Source organism: Lampetra fluviatilis, chromosome 70 (genome assembly GCF_964198595.1).
Source record: "Lampetra fluviatilis chromosome 70, kcLamFluv1.1, whole genome shotgun sequence".
NCBI classification, from domain to species: Eukaryota; Metazoa; Chordata; class Hyperoartia; order Petromyzontiformes; family Petromyzontidae; genus Lampetra; species Lampetra fluviatilis.
In genome coordinates, this window is record NC_136344.1 from 4,385,721 (window position 1) to 4,405,259 (window position 19,539).

General features: G+C 47.5%; 1 protein-coding gene across 1 annotated transcript in view; it reads right to left on the reverse strand.

The window, feature by feature from the left end:
- The window catches only part of LOC144952854 (elastase-1-like), a 55,966-nt gene extending 38,252 nt beyond the window's left edge, over positions 1 to 17,714 (reverse strand). The window contains exons 1-2 of the mRNA XM_078883325.1: positions 17,663 to 17,714; positions 7,960 to 8,090 (exon numbers count right to left, since the gene is read on the reverse strand). Coding sequence (XP_078739451.1) covers positions 7,960 to 8,090; positions 17,663 to 17,714 — 183 coding nt within the window. The remainder of the gene's footprint in view (positions 1 to 7,959; positions 8,091 to 17,662) is intronic.
- Between the last annotated feature and the right edge of the window lie 1,825 nt (positions 17,715 to 19,539).

Below are 19,539 nucleotides of genomic sequence, written 5' to 3' on the forward strand. Positions count from 1 at the left end.
AGATGTTTCATATCACAAAAGCACAGCAAGCATTTATTTGTCTGTCATAATGATGTTCGTACGATACAGTATAGAGTGATTTTCATCCTTGCTTTGTTCAGCCACCAGACTGCAGGGTGGAGCAGCAGGGGCCCAGGGAAACCACGTGGTGCATCTCTCGGGTTCCAGAGAGATCCGTTTTGGAGCTGTTTCGTTCTGCTGTTCATGAATTTGAGTTTATTTGATTTATTTTACGGATGATCCCGTTTATTCAGTTTCTTGGATATTTTCCGTAGATATTCATAGAGACTCATAGGGATACATTGAGACTCATAAAGATACACCGAGACTCATAGATATGCATAGAGCCCACAAAGATCAATAGAGATACATACAGATTATGTGTTGAATTTATTTGATTGTTTACATGGGCGGTCCTGTTTAGCCAGTTCCTGGCAATTTTACACGGGAGATCCGTGGTGCGTGAGTACAGCAGCAATAACAAAACAAAGGCAAAACACATCAATAATCTTTACGAATTATTTCTCAATACACGAGGAATGTAACGGTCATAAACCAACAAAAACGAGTAAAAATATGACAGCAAGAAGCCACAAAAAAGTTAAGTATAGGTGCAATAAAGCTCTGTGTTTTGGTTTAATCGGGAAGTAAAGAGGGTGAGTGAAAGAGAGAGCTGTACATGAGCGGCAAGGCAATTCCAGAATCGTGGAGCAGCAACACGGACAGACTCTTTTAGCAAACAAATTTGAAGAAATTTAATTTTTAGTAGGGATAAGGAGGTACTTCTGAAGTTACAGGAAGGAGTTAAATGAACTCAGTGGTCCTTTAGGTAATTTGTGGATTTGTTTACGAGGACCAGTAGGGTTTAGACAGACCAGTGATGGTCTCTCCAGATATCAGGGTGGACAAATTTGAATTAATGTCGAGGTTGTAATGTTGATTTCCATAGGGGGCGTCAAGGGGCACAAATGGAGAGTGGAGCTGCTTTTGTCTCTTCAGTCTGTGGTAGCATCAGCTCCTGGGGCGTGGACTACACTGGTTAGCTCATCATAACTCTAGCCATTTCAGACTGGTACTTGCAAAAAATATCTATTACAGGACCCTGAAAAAAACTTTAATATAGATAGCCGACTTCAGGATGAAAACGCAGAATAACATCAGGGACGTTGACGTTGTAAGAGTGAATGTGACAATATTGGACAAATTCAAGTCAATGGGGGTGCTCATAGGTAGTTTGATGTTTTTTAACTGCTTGAGTGTCTTTCAACACAAGCAGTGTGAAAAAGCATTCAATTACCATATCAGACCACACGCGCAATTTTTTTTATCTGATTTCATGTTGCAATGACACTAGCAAGTAGCACAGCAGGATCGCAGATAAACTACTGCAGTACTATAAAGGATGAAAACTATTTGGTTCGAGTTGTTACGCAGTCACCAAAACAATTACCTCATTAAAATATCTCACGTCATGTATGATAATCTAACATTGCCACGAAGTACACGTATTTGTACTTGTTTCATCACGTTATACTTCCATATATAAAATGAGATATTGTAAAATAAAATAACATAAATTTCGATTTAAAGCTTTCGTTACTGCAGGGATTCATCTTCTTGGTTCTTTCGGAAAAGTCACGTAGAAGGAAAGTAATAAAATAATAAAAATGAAACATAATAACATAATTTTCACGACGTTTCGGCCACAACGCAAGCAGCCGTCCTCAGGTGAAGAACATGTCTGTCGATAAGACAGAGTCTGAATGACACGTCCTCGGCTTGGAGCGTCTATTTAAGCTGGGAGGGAGGAGGAAAAGCGCCTTGACAAAAGAATTTGCATATGAAGAGGAATTTAGCATATTTATGGGAAATGCAGGAATGCGAATAGTGCTAATTGTGAAATGCGTGGGAGGTGGGCGGGGGGTTTTCAAAGTCATATTATGCCCATGCATTATACAGGATTAGCAGCATCAAAGGGAGGGGGTAGGGGTAGCATTAATGAAGGGAAGGAATGTTAATAGTATGTAGCTGCAGTAACTAAACAACCACGTAAAAAACTAAAGTATAAACTACATAGTATCATCAGTATGCTAAATATACTCTCAATAAGCTGAGCTACTAACCGTAAGTAATACATTACAATTCTAGGTCGCAAAAAATATATGCTTCCAGCTAAATTTTTAAACTTTTGCCTTACATCACACGGGTCTATCCTGTACAATATGCTGCCATAGACAAACCCAACATTAAATTGTATACTGGCTTGCAGCGGAGCAAAGAATCCATTCCCTGCGGAGAATACAAGATATATAGTCAATGTCAGTGAGTGGAACGCGGTCTGAAAGTCACCGTAAACGTGGACACAATCAGTTAAGATCCGAAATGGTTTATTACGTCCTTCCAATGATTGCTAAGCCGGAATCCATGTTCTCGGTTGAAATTGTCTCTGTGTTTGTATATGTGGATCGCCTCATGAACGAATCTCTCATTGTAGCCAGATGGCTTGCAGAGAACCTCTGTCTTGGAGAAGTCAATATCATGTGAACCCACTAAATTGCAACAGTGATCTGCCACTGCTGAGGTGTTTGTCCTACCGTGTTTCAAGTCTGCTTTATGTTCACGGATGCAGTCCGAGACATGTCGTTTGGTTTCTCCAATGTAACTGCTACCACAGAGGCAACTTAGTTTGTAGACCCCAGGGTACTGTATGTCTGGAACCACATCTTTTACAGACGGTACCAGATCACGGATTTTATGTACTGTGTTGAATCGGACCTGGATCTTGTGTTTAATCAGGATTTTGGAGATCTTTTTGGTGACCCCGGCAATGTAGGGTAAGGTGATGGTCTTGAGAGGCTCCTCAACAGGATCCTTCTTGATGGTTGGAGTGATGGCTTTGCGGATTGTGTAGTCGGAGTAACCATTAGCCTTAAGAGCTTGGCGTACGTGTTTGAGTTCACTTGCAATGTGTTCCTGGTCGGAATGCATTGGGCTCTATGGTATAGAGTCTTGATGAGGGAATTCTTCTGGGATGGATGGTAGTGGGAATCCTGTTTTAGGTAAGCATCCGTATGGGTGGCTTTCCTGTAGACAGAGTGGCTCATTGAACCATCAGGTCTCCTTGTAATTAGGACATCCAAAAAGGGTAGCTTGCCATCTTTTTCGACTTTCATGATGAATCTGATGGCTGGGTGTATGGAATTGATGTGGTCAAGAAATTGGTCTAGAGCAGGCCGGCCATGTGGCCAGATGACAAAGGTGTCATCTATGTACCTCTTCCATAAGGTCGGGCGTAGAGTGGCAGTCTGGATGGCGTCAGTCTTAAATTTCTCCATGAAGACGTTAGCTACAACCGGAGATAGAGGGGAGCCCATTGGGGTGCCCTCAGTTTGCTTGTAGAAAGTACCATTCCAGGTGAAGTATGTATTGGTTAAGCAGTGTCTCACCAGGGGGGGGGGGGGTACCCCAGCATTCAGTCCTTGATGAACCAACTCTTCAATGATTGCGATAGTGTCAGGTACAGGAACTTTGGAGAATAAGGAAACCACATCAAACCTGACAAACAGGTCGTCTGGGGACAGGGAAATCCCCTTGATTGTCGATACCAGGTCAGTAGAGTTTAGTACCGCAGAGGTGGTTTTTCCAGTGAAAGGCAGTAAGATTTCAGACAAAAAACGAGCCAGTTTGTATGTGGGGGAGTTGATCGTAGAGACAATGGGACGAAGTAGTGTATCTTCTTTATGTATCTTTGGCAAGCCGTATAATCTTGGTGGCCTGGCTGCAGAAGGTTTCAACGAGAATTGTTTGGTCTGATCAATTAATGCGGTTGAATCAGAAATGATTTGGTTGGTTTTAGAGACGAGGCTTTTGGTGGGGTCTCTTTTTATTTTTGTATAGCTGCCATCGTTGAGTAGTTCTTAAATTTTGTTGTTGTATTCTATTTTGTCCATGATGACAGTGGCATTGCCATTGACGGCTGAGAGGATGACAATGTCAAATATAAGGACAACTTGATTTCCAAATTCAACCGCCTCTCAAACAAGAGACCGGACCCACACATTGAAAAGCTAGATGTTAACAAAGTCGTAATTAATCGCAGAAACAGTTCTATTTCTGAAGGTCTGAAATCCGTTTTATCTAAAGGACTAAACTTTGCAGTCACACCTAGACACATACCAGTTAATGATATAATTGCTCGAGTAGATGTTGCTCTCAAGGGCCTGGGTCACATCTCTGCAGGCGTAGCAAGATCTGAAATCTCTGCAACCCTCATAAACGCTAAGATGCCAGCTAGCAACATCAGCAAAGATGAGCGTTTTGAATTAGCTCAATTAAAAAAGAGGGATGACATTGTCATCCTCTCAGCCGACAAAGGCAATGCCACTGTCATCATGGACAAAATAGAATACAACAACAAAATTCAAGAACTACTCAACGATGGCAGCTATACAAAAAAAAGAGACCCCACCAACAGCCTCGTCTCTAAAACCAACCATATCATTCCTCATTCAATCACATTAATTGATCAGACCAAACAGTTCTCGTTGAAACCTTCTGCAGCCAGGCCACCAAGATTATAGAGCTTGCCAAAGATACATAAAGAAGATACACCTCTTCGTCCCATTGTCTCTACGATCAACTCCCCCACATACAAACTGGCTCGTTTTTTGTCTGAAATCCTACTGCCTTTCACTGGAAAAACCACCTCTTCGGTACTAAACACTACTGACCTGGTATCGACAATCAAGGGGATTTCCCTGTCCCCAGACGACCTGCTTGTCAGTTTTGATGTGGATTCCTTATTCACCAAAGTTCCTGTACCTGACACCATCGCAATCATTGAAGACTTGGTTCATCAAGGACTGAATGCTGGGGTACCCCCCCTGGTGAGACACTGCTTAACCAATACATGCTTCACCTGGAATGGTACTTTCTACAAGCAAACTGAGGGCACCCCAATGGACTCCCCTCTATCTCCGGTTGTAGCCAACGTCTTCATGGATAAATTTGAGACTGACGCCATCCAGACTGCCACTCTACGCCCGACCTTATGGAAGAGGTACATAGATGACACTTTTGTCATCTGGCCACATGGCCAGCCTGCTCTAGACCAATTTCTCGACCACATCAATTCCATACACCCAGCCATCAGATTCATCATGGAAGTCGAAAAAGATGGCAAGCTACCCTTTTTGGATGTCCTAATTACAAGGAGACCTGATGGTTCAATGAGCCACTCTGTCTACAGGAAAGCCACCCATACGGATGCTTACCTAAAACAGGATTCCCACCACCATCCATCCCAGAAGAATTCCCTCATCAAGACTCTATACCATAAAGCCCAATGCATTTCCGACCAGGAACACATTGCCAGTGAACTCAAACACGTACGCCAAGCTCTTAAGGCTAATGGTTACTCCGACTACACAATCCGCAAAGCCATCACTCCAACCATCAAGAAGGATCCTGTTGAGGAGCCTTTCAAGACCATCACCTTACCCTACATTGCTGGGGTCACAAAAAAGATCTCCAAAATCCTGATTAAACACAAGATCCAGGTCCGATTCAACACAGTATATAAAATCCGTGATCTGGTCCCGTTTGTAAAAGATGTGGTTCCAGACATACAGTACCCTGGCGTCTACAAACTAAGTTGCCTCTGTGGTAGCAGTTACATTGGAGAAACCAAACGACATGTCTCGGACCGCATCCGTGAACATAAAGCAGACTTGAAACACGGAAGGACAAACACCTCAGCCATGGCAGATCACTGTTACAATTCAGTGGGTTCACATGATATTGACTTCTCCAAGACAGAGGTTCTCTGCAAGCCATCTGGCTACCATGAGAGATTCGTTCATGAGGCGATCCACATATACAAACACAGTGACAATTTCAACCGAGAAGATGGATTCCGGATTAGCAATCATTGGAAGGACGTAATAAACCATTTCGGATCTTAACTGATTGTGTCTACGTATACGGTGACTTTCAGACCGCGTTCCACTCACTGACATTGACTATATATCTTGTATTCTCCACAGGGAATAGATTCTTTGCTCCGCTGCAAGCCAGTATACAATTTAATGTTGGGTTTGTCTATGGCAGCATATAGAACGGGATAGACCCGTGTGATGTAAGGAAAAAGTTAAAAAAATTTAGCTGGAAGCATATATTTTTTGCGACCTAGAATTGTAATGTATTACTTACGGTTAGTAGCTCAGCTTATTGAGAGTATATTTAGCATACTGATGATACTATGTAGTTTATACTTTTGTTTTTTACGTGGTTGTTTAGTTACTACAGCTACGTACTATTAACATTCCTTCCCTTTATTAATGCTACCCCTATCCCCTCCCTTTGCTGCTGCTAATCCTGCATGATGCATGGGCATAATATGACTTTGAAAACCCCTCGCCCACCTCCCACGCATTTCACAATTAGCACTATTCGCATTCCTGCATTTCCCATAAATATGCAAAATTCCTCTTCATATGCAAACTATTTTGTCAAGGCGCTCTTCCTCCTCCCACCTTAAATAGACGCTCCAAGCCGAGGACGTGTCATTCAGACTCTGTCTTATCGACAGACATGTTCTTCACCTGAGGACCGCTGCTTGCGTTGTGGCCGAAACGTTGTGAAAATTATTTTATTATGTTTAATTTTTATTATTTTATTACTTTCCTTCTACGTGACTTTACCGAAAGAACCAAGAAGATAAAAGAACATAATTAATGCACTTACATTAACCTCTCAGCATCAATTCCTGCCACTCCATGCTCCCTTGTGGACGTACATTAATGACTTCACACATGTCTATTGAAGGTCCAAGATTGGAGGACTTTTCCACAGTTCTGGCTTCATGACATTGTTGTGACAAGCAGTAATAAAATTACACTACTGTTCACGTGATAACTGTATTTGTTGCTTGTGTTGGGTGGAGGAGGGTTTATAACACACACGTACTTATGAATCATAACATTGGTCGTGAAAGCCAAAATGTTAAATTCATACAGATGATCTTATTATAGCAAAAATACATTAAACTCATTTGCTCATGCCACCCTCTAACTCACCCACCTATTCACTGACCCACTCCCTCACAAAACTTTCTGCTATTTCGCTTGCACTCCTCTTTGGAACTCCCTCCCATCATTGTCTCTGTTCCCAAGCGCTTATAATAACAACCTTGCTCAATACAAAAAAAAACTCGCTGACGTTGCTGTTTGTTGCTGACCGCTTGACATGTTGGGACTTTGTGCCTGTGCTCAGCAGCTGTGTTTATAACAAGAGGAAGAAGTACTGCATCTGCATGATGTGTACACGTGTACAACACAAGCGGCTGTGAGACCCAGTTTAAACCATGCATTGCGTTTAGTGCCGCAAATACTTTAAATAAGCTTTGATTAAAATTCAATGAAGTGTTAACTTTTTAGCTCTGTCCATCTGTCTTTAATGGGGGGTTGCGATACATCTCTAAACTATAAACAAAACTCGAGTATGAAGTTTAAATTGCGACGATGAACTTACCCTAGACAAATTAGGTCCCTTTGCTCACAGAGTTATTTACGAAAAACTTGGCGACGAGAAACCAGCACTAAAAGTATTCACCTTGTAAAGGTTAGCACACAGAACCTTCCATCCACGGGCCATCAATTCGATTCCATCTCCTGGCGTGGCACTTTAAACAATGGTGCCACTCACAATCAGTGCATTTATTACCAAATTACACTGGCATTGGTTATGGGTTCCTGATATTGGGAAACGGTAAATTATCCTGAAAATAACTTCTGATTTACACTTGTTATTGGAATTTAACGTGTAAAACATACGACAGCATTTAACTAGGGTGGCCTGTCGGGTTTGAACCGTCTGGACCTCCGTAATAAGTGGCAAATGCAGTACCACTGGGCCATTTCACCATCCTGCACACCGGAGGTTTTGTTGATGTACTCTCACCTGCCAGGGCCAGCTGTTGGGTGTCGCCTCATTACCGTTGACGATGCGGCCCTGCTGGAGGTTAATTTTAATTCCTCGACGCTTCAGGTTGCGCCGTAACGCAGCTCCATCCTCCTGGGCTGAGATAAAACCTGGAACACGGAGACAGCAACGCGATATTAATATGATAATTCAGAATGTGGAACCCGCTTTTTGTATTAAGAAAGGGATATTTAGAGGTGCGGAGAACAACAGACAAGTGGGAAGAGCAGCCAGTGCCGACGGTAATAATTATATAATTTCCCAAGCTCTGTGGTCCAATATTGGTATGTTGTACCAACTCCTTAAATTCGTGTTTCTACATTTGGGAGGAAACTGGAGTGCCCGGAGAAAACCAATGCGTGCGGGAAGGGTAACACTCAATCTCCAACAATTTCCCAAGCTGTGATCCTATATTGAAATGTTTCGCCAACTCTAAGTATAAAAGTGTTTATGCATTGGGGTGAATCAAAATTCCATTGCGTACGTATGTTTATGTCTATGTGTGTGTATGTCTAGTGGGGAGTGGGAATGTAGTGGTTAGCGCAATGCGCTACAAACCCGGCAATCCCAGTTCGATTCTCGCTCACGGCCAACACCAGTGACGTTTATCTGAACCGGTCATGGACCTACCCTAAGTCGACTCAGCCTAAAATGAGTACCTGGTGCGGTGTGTAAACATCGCCACTCGGGAGACAAATGCGACCGTGCATGGTGCTGACCACCCACCCCCTTGTGTGCCGTTCCGGCCTTCATAGGTGCTCTCTAAGTGCACTTGCCTCAACAGTCTGTTTTGGCTATACGAGGGCTCTTTGCCATTGTATGTCTGTGAGTCGGGAGTGGTAGGATAGTGGTTAGCGCAATGTGCTACGAACCTGGCGACCCAATTTTGATTGCCTCTCAAGGCCAACACAAGTACTTGGTGCGGTGTCTAAACGTCACCACTTGGGTTTGAAAGGCGGCCGGGCGTAGTGCTGGCCACCTGCCCCCTCGTGTGCCGTGCCGCCTCCATAGGTGTTCGCTAAAACACTTACTCCAATAGCCTGTTACAGGCTATGTGGAGGAATCTTTGTCATTGTGAGTGTCTGTTTGTCTGCGTGTAAGTTGGTTTGAGTCTTTCTGTGTGTTCGTGTCGTTTGAGAAATTAAGTGGTGTGTGAGTGTCTGTAAGTGTATGTGCAAGTTGCTTAGTATACAGTGAGGGAAAAAAGTATTTGATTCCGTGCTGATTTTCTACGTTTGCCCACGAACAAATAAATGATCAGTCTATAATTTTAATGGTAGGTTTATTTGAACAGTGAGAGATAGAATAACAACAACAACAAAATCCAGAAAAACGCATGTCAAAATGTTATAAATTGATTTGCATTTTAATGAGGGAAATAAGTATTTGACCCCCTCTCAATCAGAAAGATTTCTGGCTCCCCGGTGTCTTTTATGCAGGCAACGAGCTGAGATTAGGAGCACACTCTTAAAGGGAGTGCTCCTAATCTCAGCTTGTTACCTGTGTAATGCGGGCGAAAGCGACCTTCCGGATGTGACGTCACGAGGAGGCGGAGCCAGGTGACGTGGGTGAAAGGTAGGGGGTCCTTAAGCGCGTAAACCGGAAGGAGAAGTCAGTCGGGGTGTGAATGGAAAGGTGTGGGGCCACGCGGGCGTACGAGCCGAGGGGGCACCGTCAGAAGCGGGAGCCAACCCTGGGAACAGTAGGGAGCTACTGGGAGGTGCAAAGCTGCAGATAGAGATAGGCAGTAAGGCTGTGTGTGAGGGGCAGCGGGGTGGCTGCCAAGAGTCGCAGGAGCAACGAGAAGGCGAGACAGCACGAGGCTGTCAGAGCTGCAGCAGGAACAGCCAAGGGAGCTGTGTGAGAGTACAGCAGCGGAGCTGCTGTGGGGCTGCAAGAGCGACAAGAACAGCAGCGGGGCTGCTGATGTGGACTGGAGTGACATCGGAACCAGCACAGAGAGAATAAGAGAGACAGCCGTGTGGGAACGCAGTACGGACCGAATAAAGGACACTGAGCCAGAGATCGTGGTCAAGTCTTTTATTACACTGGGGTCAGAAGTGAAACGGCATGTCTAAGCAAGTAAGGAAGAAAATTCCCCCGGCGCCAGCATCGGCTTCTTCGTCCGACGACGACGAATTCCCTCCGACCACGGATTCTGCTGGGGTGGTGGAGGAGAGCCCTGCTGAGGCGAGCACGGGGACGGGCGTGGAAGATGTCGGCGCGATGGCGGGTCCGTCAACAACATCGGACGCTGACCAAAGATGGCAACAGGTGGCAGAACAACTGGAGACACTAAAGGACGTCCTGGCGCATCTATGTCACCTCGTTACGCCAAGGACGACGATGGAACGAGAAGGTGCTCCACGGGCCGCCACGTTGCCTGCCCTGCCGCCGCCATTGGCCACGCGGCAAGAAGACGCCATCTTGCGCGCTCCGCGGCGCCAAACCGCCATCTTGGCCACGCCGCGGGCCGACGCCATTTTGAATTTGCCTCCAGAACAACCATCATTGGAAGACGGCGTAAAGAGGAGTCGGAGTCGCCACCTTACTACAGTTAAGGAATTCTCTATCGGGGGCGATTGGAGCGCTTTCGCCTGCCGATTTTTGGCGGCGGTTCGTTCAGCAAGATGGACCGATGCGGAGGCCTTGGAAGTGTTGCCGACTCTACTGGACGACGAATCTGTTCGATTTTTCCGTTCCATAACGGCCGATAAGAAGAAGACTTTATGTGGAGTTTTTGAGGAAATGGCCGACGCCTATGAGCCACCTGACGACGCGCATCGGCGATTCGCTCAACGACAACGAGCACCCGAAGAATCGCCCGTGGCGTTCAGGGGTGCGGTGTTGGAGCTGGCCATGGCAGCATATCCTGACACGCCACAGGATCTGCTCGAGCCTCTCATATTGGGAAAAATGCTGGAGCTGTCTCGGGATCTGGGGATCCCCATGCCTGTGTGTGGGCATGAGAAGCTCACGTCCCGGGCGGCAGCAAAGTGTCTGGATGCGCAGTTTAATCTCCGTCGCTGGAAGCAAGTGGCGGCATGGACGGGTGGGCCCGTCAAGGAAGGAGGCGCGATGGGGTGGGACCCCACAAGGGCGATCTATGTGCCGGATGAGCGGGGTCCACAGGAGCTGACGGCTGCCTCCTCTCCATGGTCGGGACGCGGAAGGCCGGGGCCGCGCGCTACGCCATCGGGACGGGGCCGCCGGGATGCAAGACCTGCGCTTCGGCGCAACGAGGCCGATTGCTTCCGCTGCGGCCGTAGGGGCCATTACGCCAAAGATTGCTGGGCCCGCTTCCCGGGTCCGCCGCAGCAGGAGCCCACAACACCGGACAAGCCGACCAAGGAACCTCCGAAACAGGCATGTCGGCACGCACCAGACACTCGGCAAGGCTTTACACCTCACCCACCACCTGTGTTGCGCGATCCTATTGTTGTTGTTAAAGAAAGGCCATCGACGGGGCCTTGTCATTCAGTTACGCAGTGGCGCAAATTGGCACGGAGAGTTGTCGCGGCCGCTACGGGTTCATCCACTGTACCGGGGTCCATACAAGGTGTGGACGTGCGCATTTTGGTCGACTCGGGAGCGTCTGCGACTATTATATCGGATGTCATTTTCCATCTGTTGGGCATTCCGCCGGGGGCTGTGCGTCCGGTTTATGGGTCTTGCATCGCTGCGAACGGGGGTAGTATGGGTATCGTGGGACAGGTGGATGCTAAGATATCTATAGGGGATGTGTCGGCTTCGGGCGTTGTGTTAATATCGAGATCTTTGGCGGTTCCTTGCTTACTAGGCACGGATTTTTTGGCTAAGATGCCCATTTTGATTAAAATCAATGAGAATTGTATTGAATTGCCGGGGGGCCGTCGAATCTCGTTTCTGCCGTCGCCCTGGGGGCGACCTGCTTCGGCCGTACAGGTGCAGGCGCTGTCCGTCGCATCTGTGGACATCCCACCTGGTTCACAGATGCTTATACCCTTGCGGTATCGGAAGCCCCTGCCCAATCGGCTAGGAGCATTAGGGGTCTTGTTGTCACCATCCGCCACGATAACAACGGGATTGGCGTTAGTTGGGGCACAGACCATCGTCCGGCCGGATCAATTACCGGTTTTACAGGTGCTTAATGCGGGGGTGGAAAACATCCGTGTTCCGGCCGGTACGGTTGTGGCACATGCCACTACGGCGTTTGCGACGCACGATTGTCCGCATCGCCGGGGAGTGGTCGCTGGTGTTTCCGAGCCAAGGGGTTCGGATAATCGTTGGATCGCTACCTTATGTGACGAAAATTCTTCCCTGTCCGTGGGGCAACGTGATGCGCTGCGTAAATTGTTGCTGACGTATTCGGATGTGTTCAGCTCCGACGATTTGGATTTGGGACGCACATCGTTGCTTTCCCATCACATTGAGACGGGCGACGCTGCCCCTATTCGGTTAAATTCGCATCGGATGAGTCCAGCGGAGCGAGAACACGTTCGGGGGGCGGTGGAAGACATGTTGGCTGCGGACATTATATCGCCATCTAACAGCCCATGGGGCGCTCCTGTGGTCTTGGTTAAGAAAAAGGATGGCAACTTGCGATTTTGTGTCGATTTCCGGAAATTGAATAAGATATCGGTGGCAGATGCGTACCCCCTGCCGCGTATGGACGACTCCCTTGACGCATTGTCGGGGGCTAAGTTCTTTTCCACACTGGACCTCTCTTCGGGATTTTGGCAGCTTCCCCTTGACGAGTCCTCACGGGAGAAAACCGCATTCCGTACGCCGCAGGGGTTATTTCAATTCAACTGCCTCCCGATGGGATTGAATGCGGCCCCTGCTACATTTCAAAGATTGATGGAGCTCGTTTTGACGGGGTTGCAGTGGGAGACGTGTCTTATATATTTGGACGATATTATTGTGTTCAGCCGCACATTTGAGGAACATTTAACGCGGCTGGAGACAGTGTTCACGAGGATGCGCTCTGCCAATTTGAAATTCAAACCAAAGAAATGCCACCTACTGCAACGGTCCGTCCGTTATTTGGGGCACATTGTGAGTGCAGAGGGGGTGTCCACGGATCCGGAAAAGACGGCGTGTGTCCGGGACTGGCCGACTCCGACCTCTGTGGGGGATGTTCGGCGGTTTTTGGGATTTGCCTCGTATTACCGAAGATTTGTGCCGGGGTTTGCGACGATTGCGAGGCCCTTGCATCTCCTTACGGGTAAAGGACGGAAATTTGTTTGGGGAGAGCCGGAAGAGGCGGCCTTTCGGAGTCTGCGTGATCTATTGGCTACGGCCCCGACATTGGATTATCCCGATTTTGATCGCCCTTTCATTCTTGATACGGACGCGAGTGACACAGGTATTGGGGCGGTATTATCACAGTCTAAAGGGGGCGTAGAGCGCGTCGTGGCGTATGGTAGCCGAGTCTTGTCGCCTGCGGAAACACGCTACTGTGTCACTCGTAGAGAACTTTTGGCGGTTGTTTTTTTCCTACGGCAATTTCGACCGTACCTTTACGGTCGTTCTTTTATTGTGCGTACGGATCATGCGGCCTTGCAATATGCACTTAAAATGGACCAGCCATCGGGACAGTGGGCGCGTTGGTTGGACACGCTGCAGGAATTTTCCTTCCAAATTCAACATCGGAAGAGAGTGCGCCATGCGAACGCTGACGCACTTTCCAGATTACCAGGGCGCGCCCCTTGTAAATGTGCGTCGGGGACGCATAGGTGTTCGCCGATTCTAAACCCCCCTCAGCCGCTTACGTTGGCCGTCGAGAAGTCGGATACTCCGATGGAACCGGGACCGACTGACGGGGTTTTGAATCTGCCGCGGTCTGTCTGGATTCGGGAACAGATGATGGACGAGTCGTTGTTGTCCATGCGGGAGCGGTCTATGAGGGACAATGGGAGTCCGAGTTCGGCTGTGGGGCCGCGAACCGCTCTCCGAGATGGTCTGCTTATGTGGCAAGAAAGGTTCCAGGAAAGCTGGCGTGTGGTGGTACCAACGTCCTTGCGATTTGAGTTGATTAGAACTCTCCATTGTGACACACTATTGCATTTAGGGGTGCAGAAGACTCTGTTGACGTTACAACGTCATTATTTTTGGCACGGCATGGCGACAGATGTCGTAGGGCACGTGCGCGCGTGCCCTGAATGCGCCCGGCGTAAGCCGCCTAAACATCCTTACGTGCCGCCTCTCCAGTCGATTCAGGTGTCTCGAGTCAATGAATTGGTGGCACTGGACATATTGGGACCCTTCCCACCATCGGCGAGGGGAAATAAATATTTGCTGGTAGGGGTTGAGTATCTCTCCCGTTGGCCGATGGCCTGGCCGTTGCCCAATCAGTCGGCCGCGGCCATCACCGACGCCTTTTTGTTTGGGTACATTATGGACAAGGGGGCGCCTGAGAGACTCCTCACGGACCAGGGCCGAAATTTCTCTTCTAAATTATTGGCTGAAGTGTGCGCAGGCCTTGGGACTAAGAAGATACGGACATCTCCATACCATCCGCAGACGGATGGTATGGTTGAGCGGCTGAACAGGACATTGTCTGCCAAGCTTTGCCATACTGTGAGTGAACAGCAATCAGATTGGGATCTGCACATCCCCGGAGTGCTTTCGGCGTACAGGATGACGCCCCATGCGGCTACAGGGTATTCGCCGTTTTACCTTATGTATGGTCGGGAAAACGTGCCTCCGGTGGATGTGCAATTGGGTACTGGGGTGAAGGGACCTCGTAAACCACTCCCTGAATACATTCAGGACACGGTTCGCCGGGTTACGGAGGCGCGGGAAAACGCCCGCGTGGCTACGGCCAAAGCCCAGGCCCGGAACGAGCGGTATGCTCGGCGGTCTGAGGGGGAGTGCCCCTGGAAGGTGGGAGACCTGGCCTGGCTCCATTGCCCGCAGGTGCGGCCGGGGACCTCTCCTAAATTGCACAAACCTTGGCATGGTCCTGTGCGCCTCATTGAGGTTCCCAATCCACAGTCGGCGCGCGTTCAGTTTGGTTCTCGCCGTTGGTTTGTTCATACGTCGCGGTTGAAACCATATGTTGCTCCCCTACGTGATGCGTCATCTCCCAATGTTGCCTTGCCGGGGTCTGTTGCTGCTGACTCTGACTCTCCCCCGCCTGCGTCCATTGATCTTGCTGGAGCGCCTGTCGTACCTGTTCCAGACAGGCCGACCGTGACACCGCGGGGGAGGAGTGGGCCTGTTCGGAGGGCGCCTGCCAGGGCTGCGGTACCTTCAAGCCCGGCGACCCTTCCGACCCCGCTGCAGGCGCATTCGCGGAATACGACCAAGACTGATTCGTCAGGGACACGAGATGTCGGTGGACTTCCAATCGCAGCAGGGGAATTACCCCCTGTCATTTCTCGTGTTCCATCGCGTCCCCGTTCTACAAGTGGGCCGCCGACCGTCCGGGACGGGCCGGCGTCCCGCACTCGTTCCAAATCGCTTACGTTTCGTTGATTGTATGTTGTTATTGTTCTTGTTCTTGCCGTCGTATTTATCGCATGCTTTCGTACGTTCGTCGATGTTACTTGTGTGTTGTTCTTGTTGTTATATTGCATGCTTAGTGTCCTTTAAGGGGGAAGGTCGGTTCACCGCATTACGCTTTGGTGTTGTTCAGCCGAGGTCGGCTGGGTTTTTTCTATGGGGGAGGGTGGTGTAATGCGGGCGAAAGCGACCTTCCGGATGTGACGTCACGAGGAGGCGGAGCCAGGTGACGTGGGTGAAAGGTAGGGGGTCCTTAAGCGCGTAAACCGGAAGGAGAAGTCAGTCGGGGTGTGAATGGAAAGGTGTGGGGCCACGCGGGCGTACGAGCCGAGGGGGCACCGTCAGAAGCGGGAGCCAACCCTGGGAACAGTAGGGAGCTACTGGGAGGTGCAAAGCTGCAGATAGAGATAGGCAGTAAGGCTGTGTGTGAGGGGCAGCGGGGTGGCTGCCAAGAGTCGCAGGAGCAACGAGAAGGCGAGACAGCACGAGGCTGTCAGAGCTGCAGCAGGAACAGCCAAGGGAGCTGTGTGAGAGTACAGCAGCGGAGCTGCTGTGGGGCTGCAAGAGCGACAAGAACAGCAGCGGGGCTGCTGATGTGGACTGGAGTGACATCGGAACCAGCACAGAGAGAATAAGAGAGACAGCCGTGTGGGAACGCAGTACGGACCGAATAAAGGACACTGAGCCAGAGATCGTGGTCAAGTCTTTTATTACACCTGTATAAAAAACACCTGTTCACAGAAGCAATCAATCAATCAGATTCCAAACTCTCCACCATGGCAAAGACCAAAGAGCTCTCCAAGGATGTCAGGGACAAGATTGTAGATCTACACAAGGCTGGAATAGGCTACAAGACCATCGTGCGATTATTCGCAAATGGAAGAAACACAAAAGAACTGTCAATCTCCCTCGGCCTGGGGCTCCATGCAAGATCTCACCTCGTGGAGTTGCAATGATCATGAGAACGGTGAGGAATCAGCCAAGAACTACACGGGAGGATATTGTCAATGATCTCAAGGCAGCTGGGACCATAGTCACCAAGAAAACAGTTTGTAACACACTACGCCGTGAAGGACTGAAATCCTGCAGCGCCCGCAAGGTCCCTCTGTTCAAGAAAGCACATATACATGCCCGTCTGAAGTTTGCCAATGAACATCTGAATGATTCAGAGGACAACTGGGTGAAAGTGTTGTGGTCAGATGAGACCAAAATGGAGCTTTTTGGCATCAACTCAACTCGCCGTGTTTGGAGGAGGAGAAATGCTGCCTATGACCCCAAGAACACCATCCCCACCGTCAAACATGGAGGTGGAAACATTATGCTTTGGGGGTGTTTTTCTGCTCGGGGGACAGGACAACTTTACCGCATCAAAGGGACGATGGACGGGGCCATGTACCGTCAAATCTTGGGTGAGAACCTCCTTCCCTCAGCCAGGGCATTGAAAATGGGTCGTGGATGGGTATTCCAGCATGACAATGACTCAAAACACACGGCCAAGGCAACAAAGGAGTGGCTCAAGAAGAAGCACATTAAGGTCCTGGAGTGGCCTAGCCAGTCTCCAGACCTTAATCCGATAGAAAATCTGTGGAGGGAGCTGAAGGGTCGAGTTGCCAAACGTCAGCCTCGAAAACTTAATGACTTGGAGATGATCTGCAAAGAGGAGTGGGAGAAAATCCCTCCTGAGATGTGTGCAAACCTGGTGGCCAACTACAAGAAACGTCTGACCTCTGTGATTGCCAACAAGGGTTTTGCCACCAAGTACTAAGTCATGTTTTGCAGAGGGGTCAAATACTTATTTCCCTCATTAAAATGCAAATCAATTTATAACATTTTTGACATGCGTTTTTCTGGATTTTTGTTGTTATTCTGTCTCTCACTGTTCAAATAAACCTACCATTAAAATTATAGACTGATCATTTCTTTGTCAGTGGGCAAACGTACAAAATCAGCAGGGGATCAAATACTTGTTTCCCTCACTGTATATATGACAGAGTGTATGTGTGTGATTGCGTTTAAATCTGTCTGTGTGTGTGTATTTTTTGTGTGCATATGTCTGGGGAGAGCGAAAGAGTAGCGGTTAGAACTCCGTGTTATTAAGCGGAATTAGATTTCCCTCTCACGGGTAACACCAGTAAGGCTATATTATAACGAGTGTCTTTGTCTGTGTGAGTCTGTGAGTCTGCGAGATACTCACCCTCACTGAGCAGCAGCACCAGCAGGAGACTGAGGATTTTCACCGTGCACATCTTTGCCTCTGAGGTCTCTGGGTTTTCGTGTCTGTCCACTACCACCGAATGCGCTGCTATTTAAACCCATGGACTCCTTCTCCTCTCACCTCCTCTAATATCACTCAATACCCCATCTCTGACACCCTTTCATTGCATGTGTTTATGAATTTGCATACTGCATGAGCACATTGCCTCGTGCAGTGTTATTATGCAGAAAATACTGAATTCATATCCGTATAGCCATACATGATGTGCGTGTCCTCGTGTTTTACAATAGTGGGTGGATTTCCTTCCTGATTCCGACTGATTTGGGTTGTTTTACATGGCGCTTCCATGGATCGGTGGTGGTGCAATCGCAACCTTCCCTCATTGTTTGTCCTGAGCTCGACAAATACAAACATAGCTGCATCATGGTCACCCATTCACGTCAAAGCAATTTCATTTATTTAACGCAAGATGCAACATGTTACACGTTTACATTTAGGTCAATGAGTTGTATAGATTCACACTCTTGAAGTTCCAGCAATATATTGTTTTCATGAAAATTACTTCTTTTTTTTCCAAATGTCAAAAAGCTTTAGTTATACATTATTTTAGTGCGAGCGAGAAGTTGTTCATGTCAAATTGTGGTGGACAAGGCATATCAGATAGATGCTCTGAAGGTAAAGCAAATATATTAGATTCTCTCAGGTGAACCTGTTTGGCATACTCTTAGGTTTTTTCGGTAAAGTAACGTAGGTAAAAAATAAAATAAAAGTAAAATAATAATAGATAAAAATAAATCAATTTTCATCTATTATTATTATTATTATTTTATTTTTATTTATTTACATGACTTTACCGAAAACAACCTAAGAGTATGAATCTTTGCAGTCACGAAAGCCTCAAATCTCGAACTGTTTGGCGTATTTGAAGAGATCGTTTTCAATGTTAGCGATTTTTTAAAGGATAACCTCCAATAAAAAAATATATACATATTTCTTATATTAGTTATATTAGTTAGGCAGACATGTGGTTTTAGACTTTTGGGGTAGAAAGCAGTGGCGGCTCGTCAATAGAGGGCGCAGGGGCGCCGCCCCCATCAAGATTCAAGAATATACATATACAAAAATTATATAAAAATACATAAATAAAATATTTTTTTCATACGATGTGCCGGCTGGTAGTAAGAAAAGCATCAGCATTTAATAAAAACTGGCTTTAATCGGTCAACTATTTTCTATGTTTTTCAATGTGTTTCATGCGGGGCGCCGGACAAATGGATGTCTATGTGAGACTTTAAATTTTCGGACAGCATGTGACCTGAAGCTGGTCTCTAATTGGTTTCTTAAAGATTCTCCTCGGGGCGCAAGTCGTTGCGTCCCTGGCCAATCAGAATTGGATACATGTTATTTTATCCAATCTGATTGGTTCTCGTCACCTGTCATTCAAAGTTACGCTCTGGGCCACTACTGTGAGTGCGCAGGCGACACCACTTCGACACTTGCTAGGCTGATCAAATTTTTGTGTAAACAATGGCAGCAGTTCATCCAAATTCTGTAATTTATTTACAAAAAAACCCTTTCACAAGGCTTTCGCTGGAAGAAATAAAAAAGATAAAGGATCTCGGACCGGACCAACCCGATTTACAAATCCAGCAGCAGGCCAGCGACAGAGGACGAAGCTACACACGAAGCTTCACCCGCGCTTGTTATGAGAAACGGAGGTGGCTGGCTGGATGTGATGTTAGCAATTCTCTTTTTTGTTTTCCCTGTCTTTTATTTCAAAGTGTCGGCACTGAAGTTTTGTGGACAACGACGGGGGTAAGAGACCTCAAGAATCTCTGACAAATGCAAACGTCATG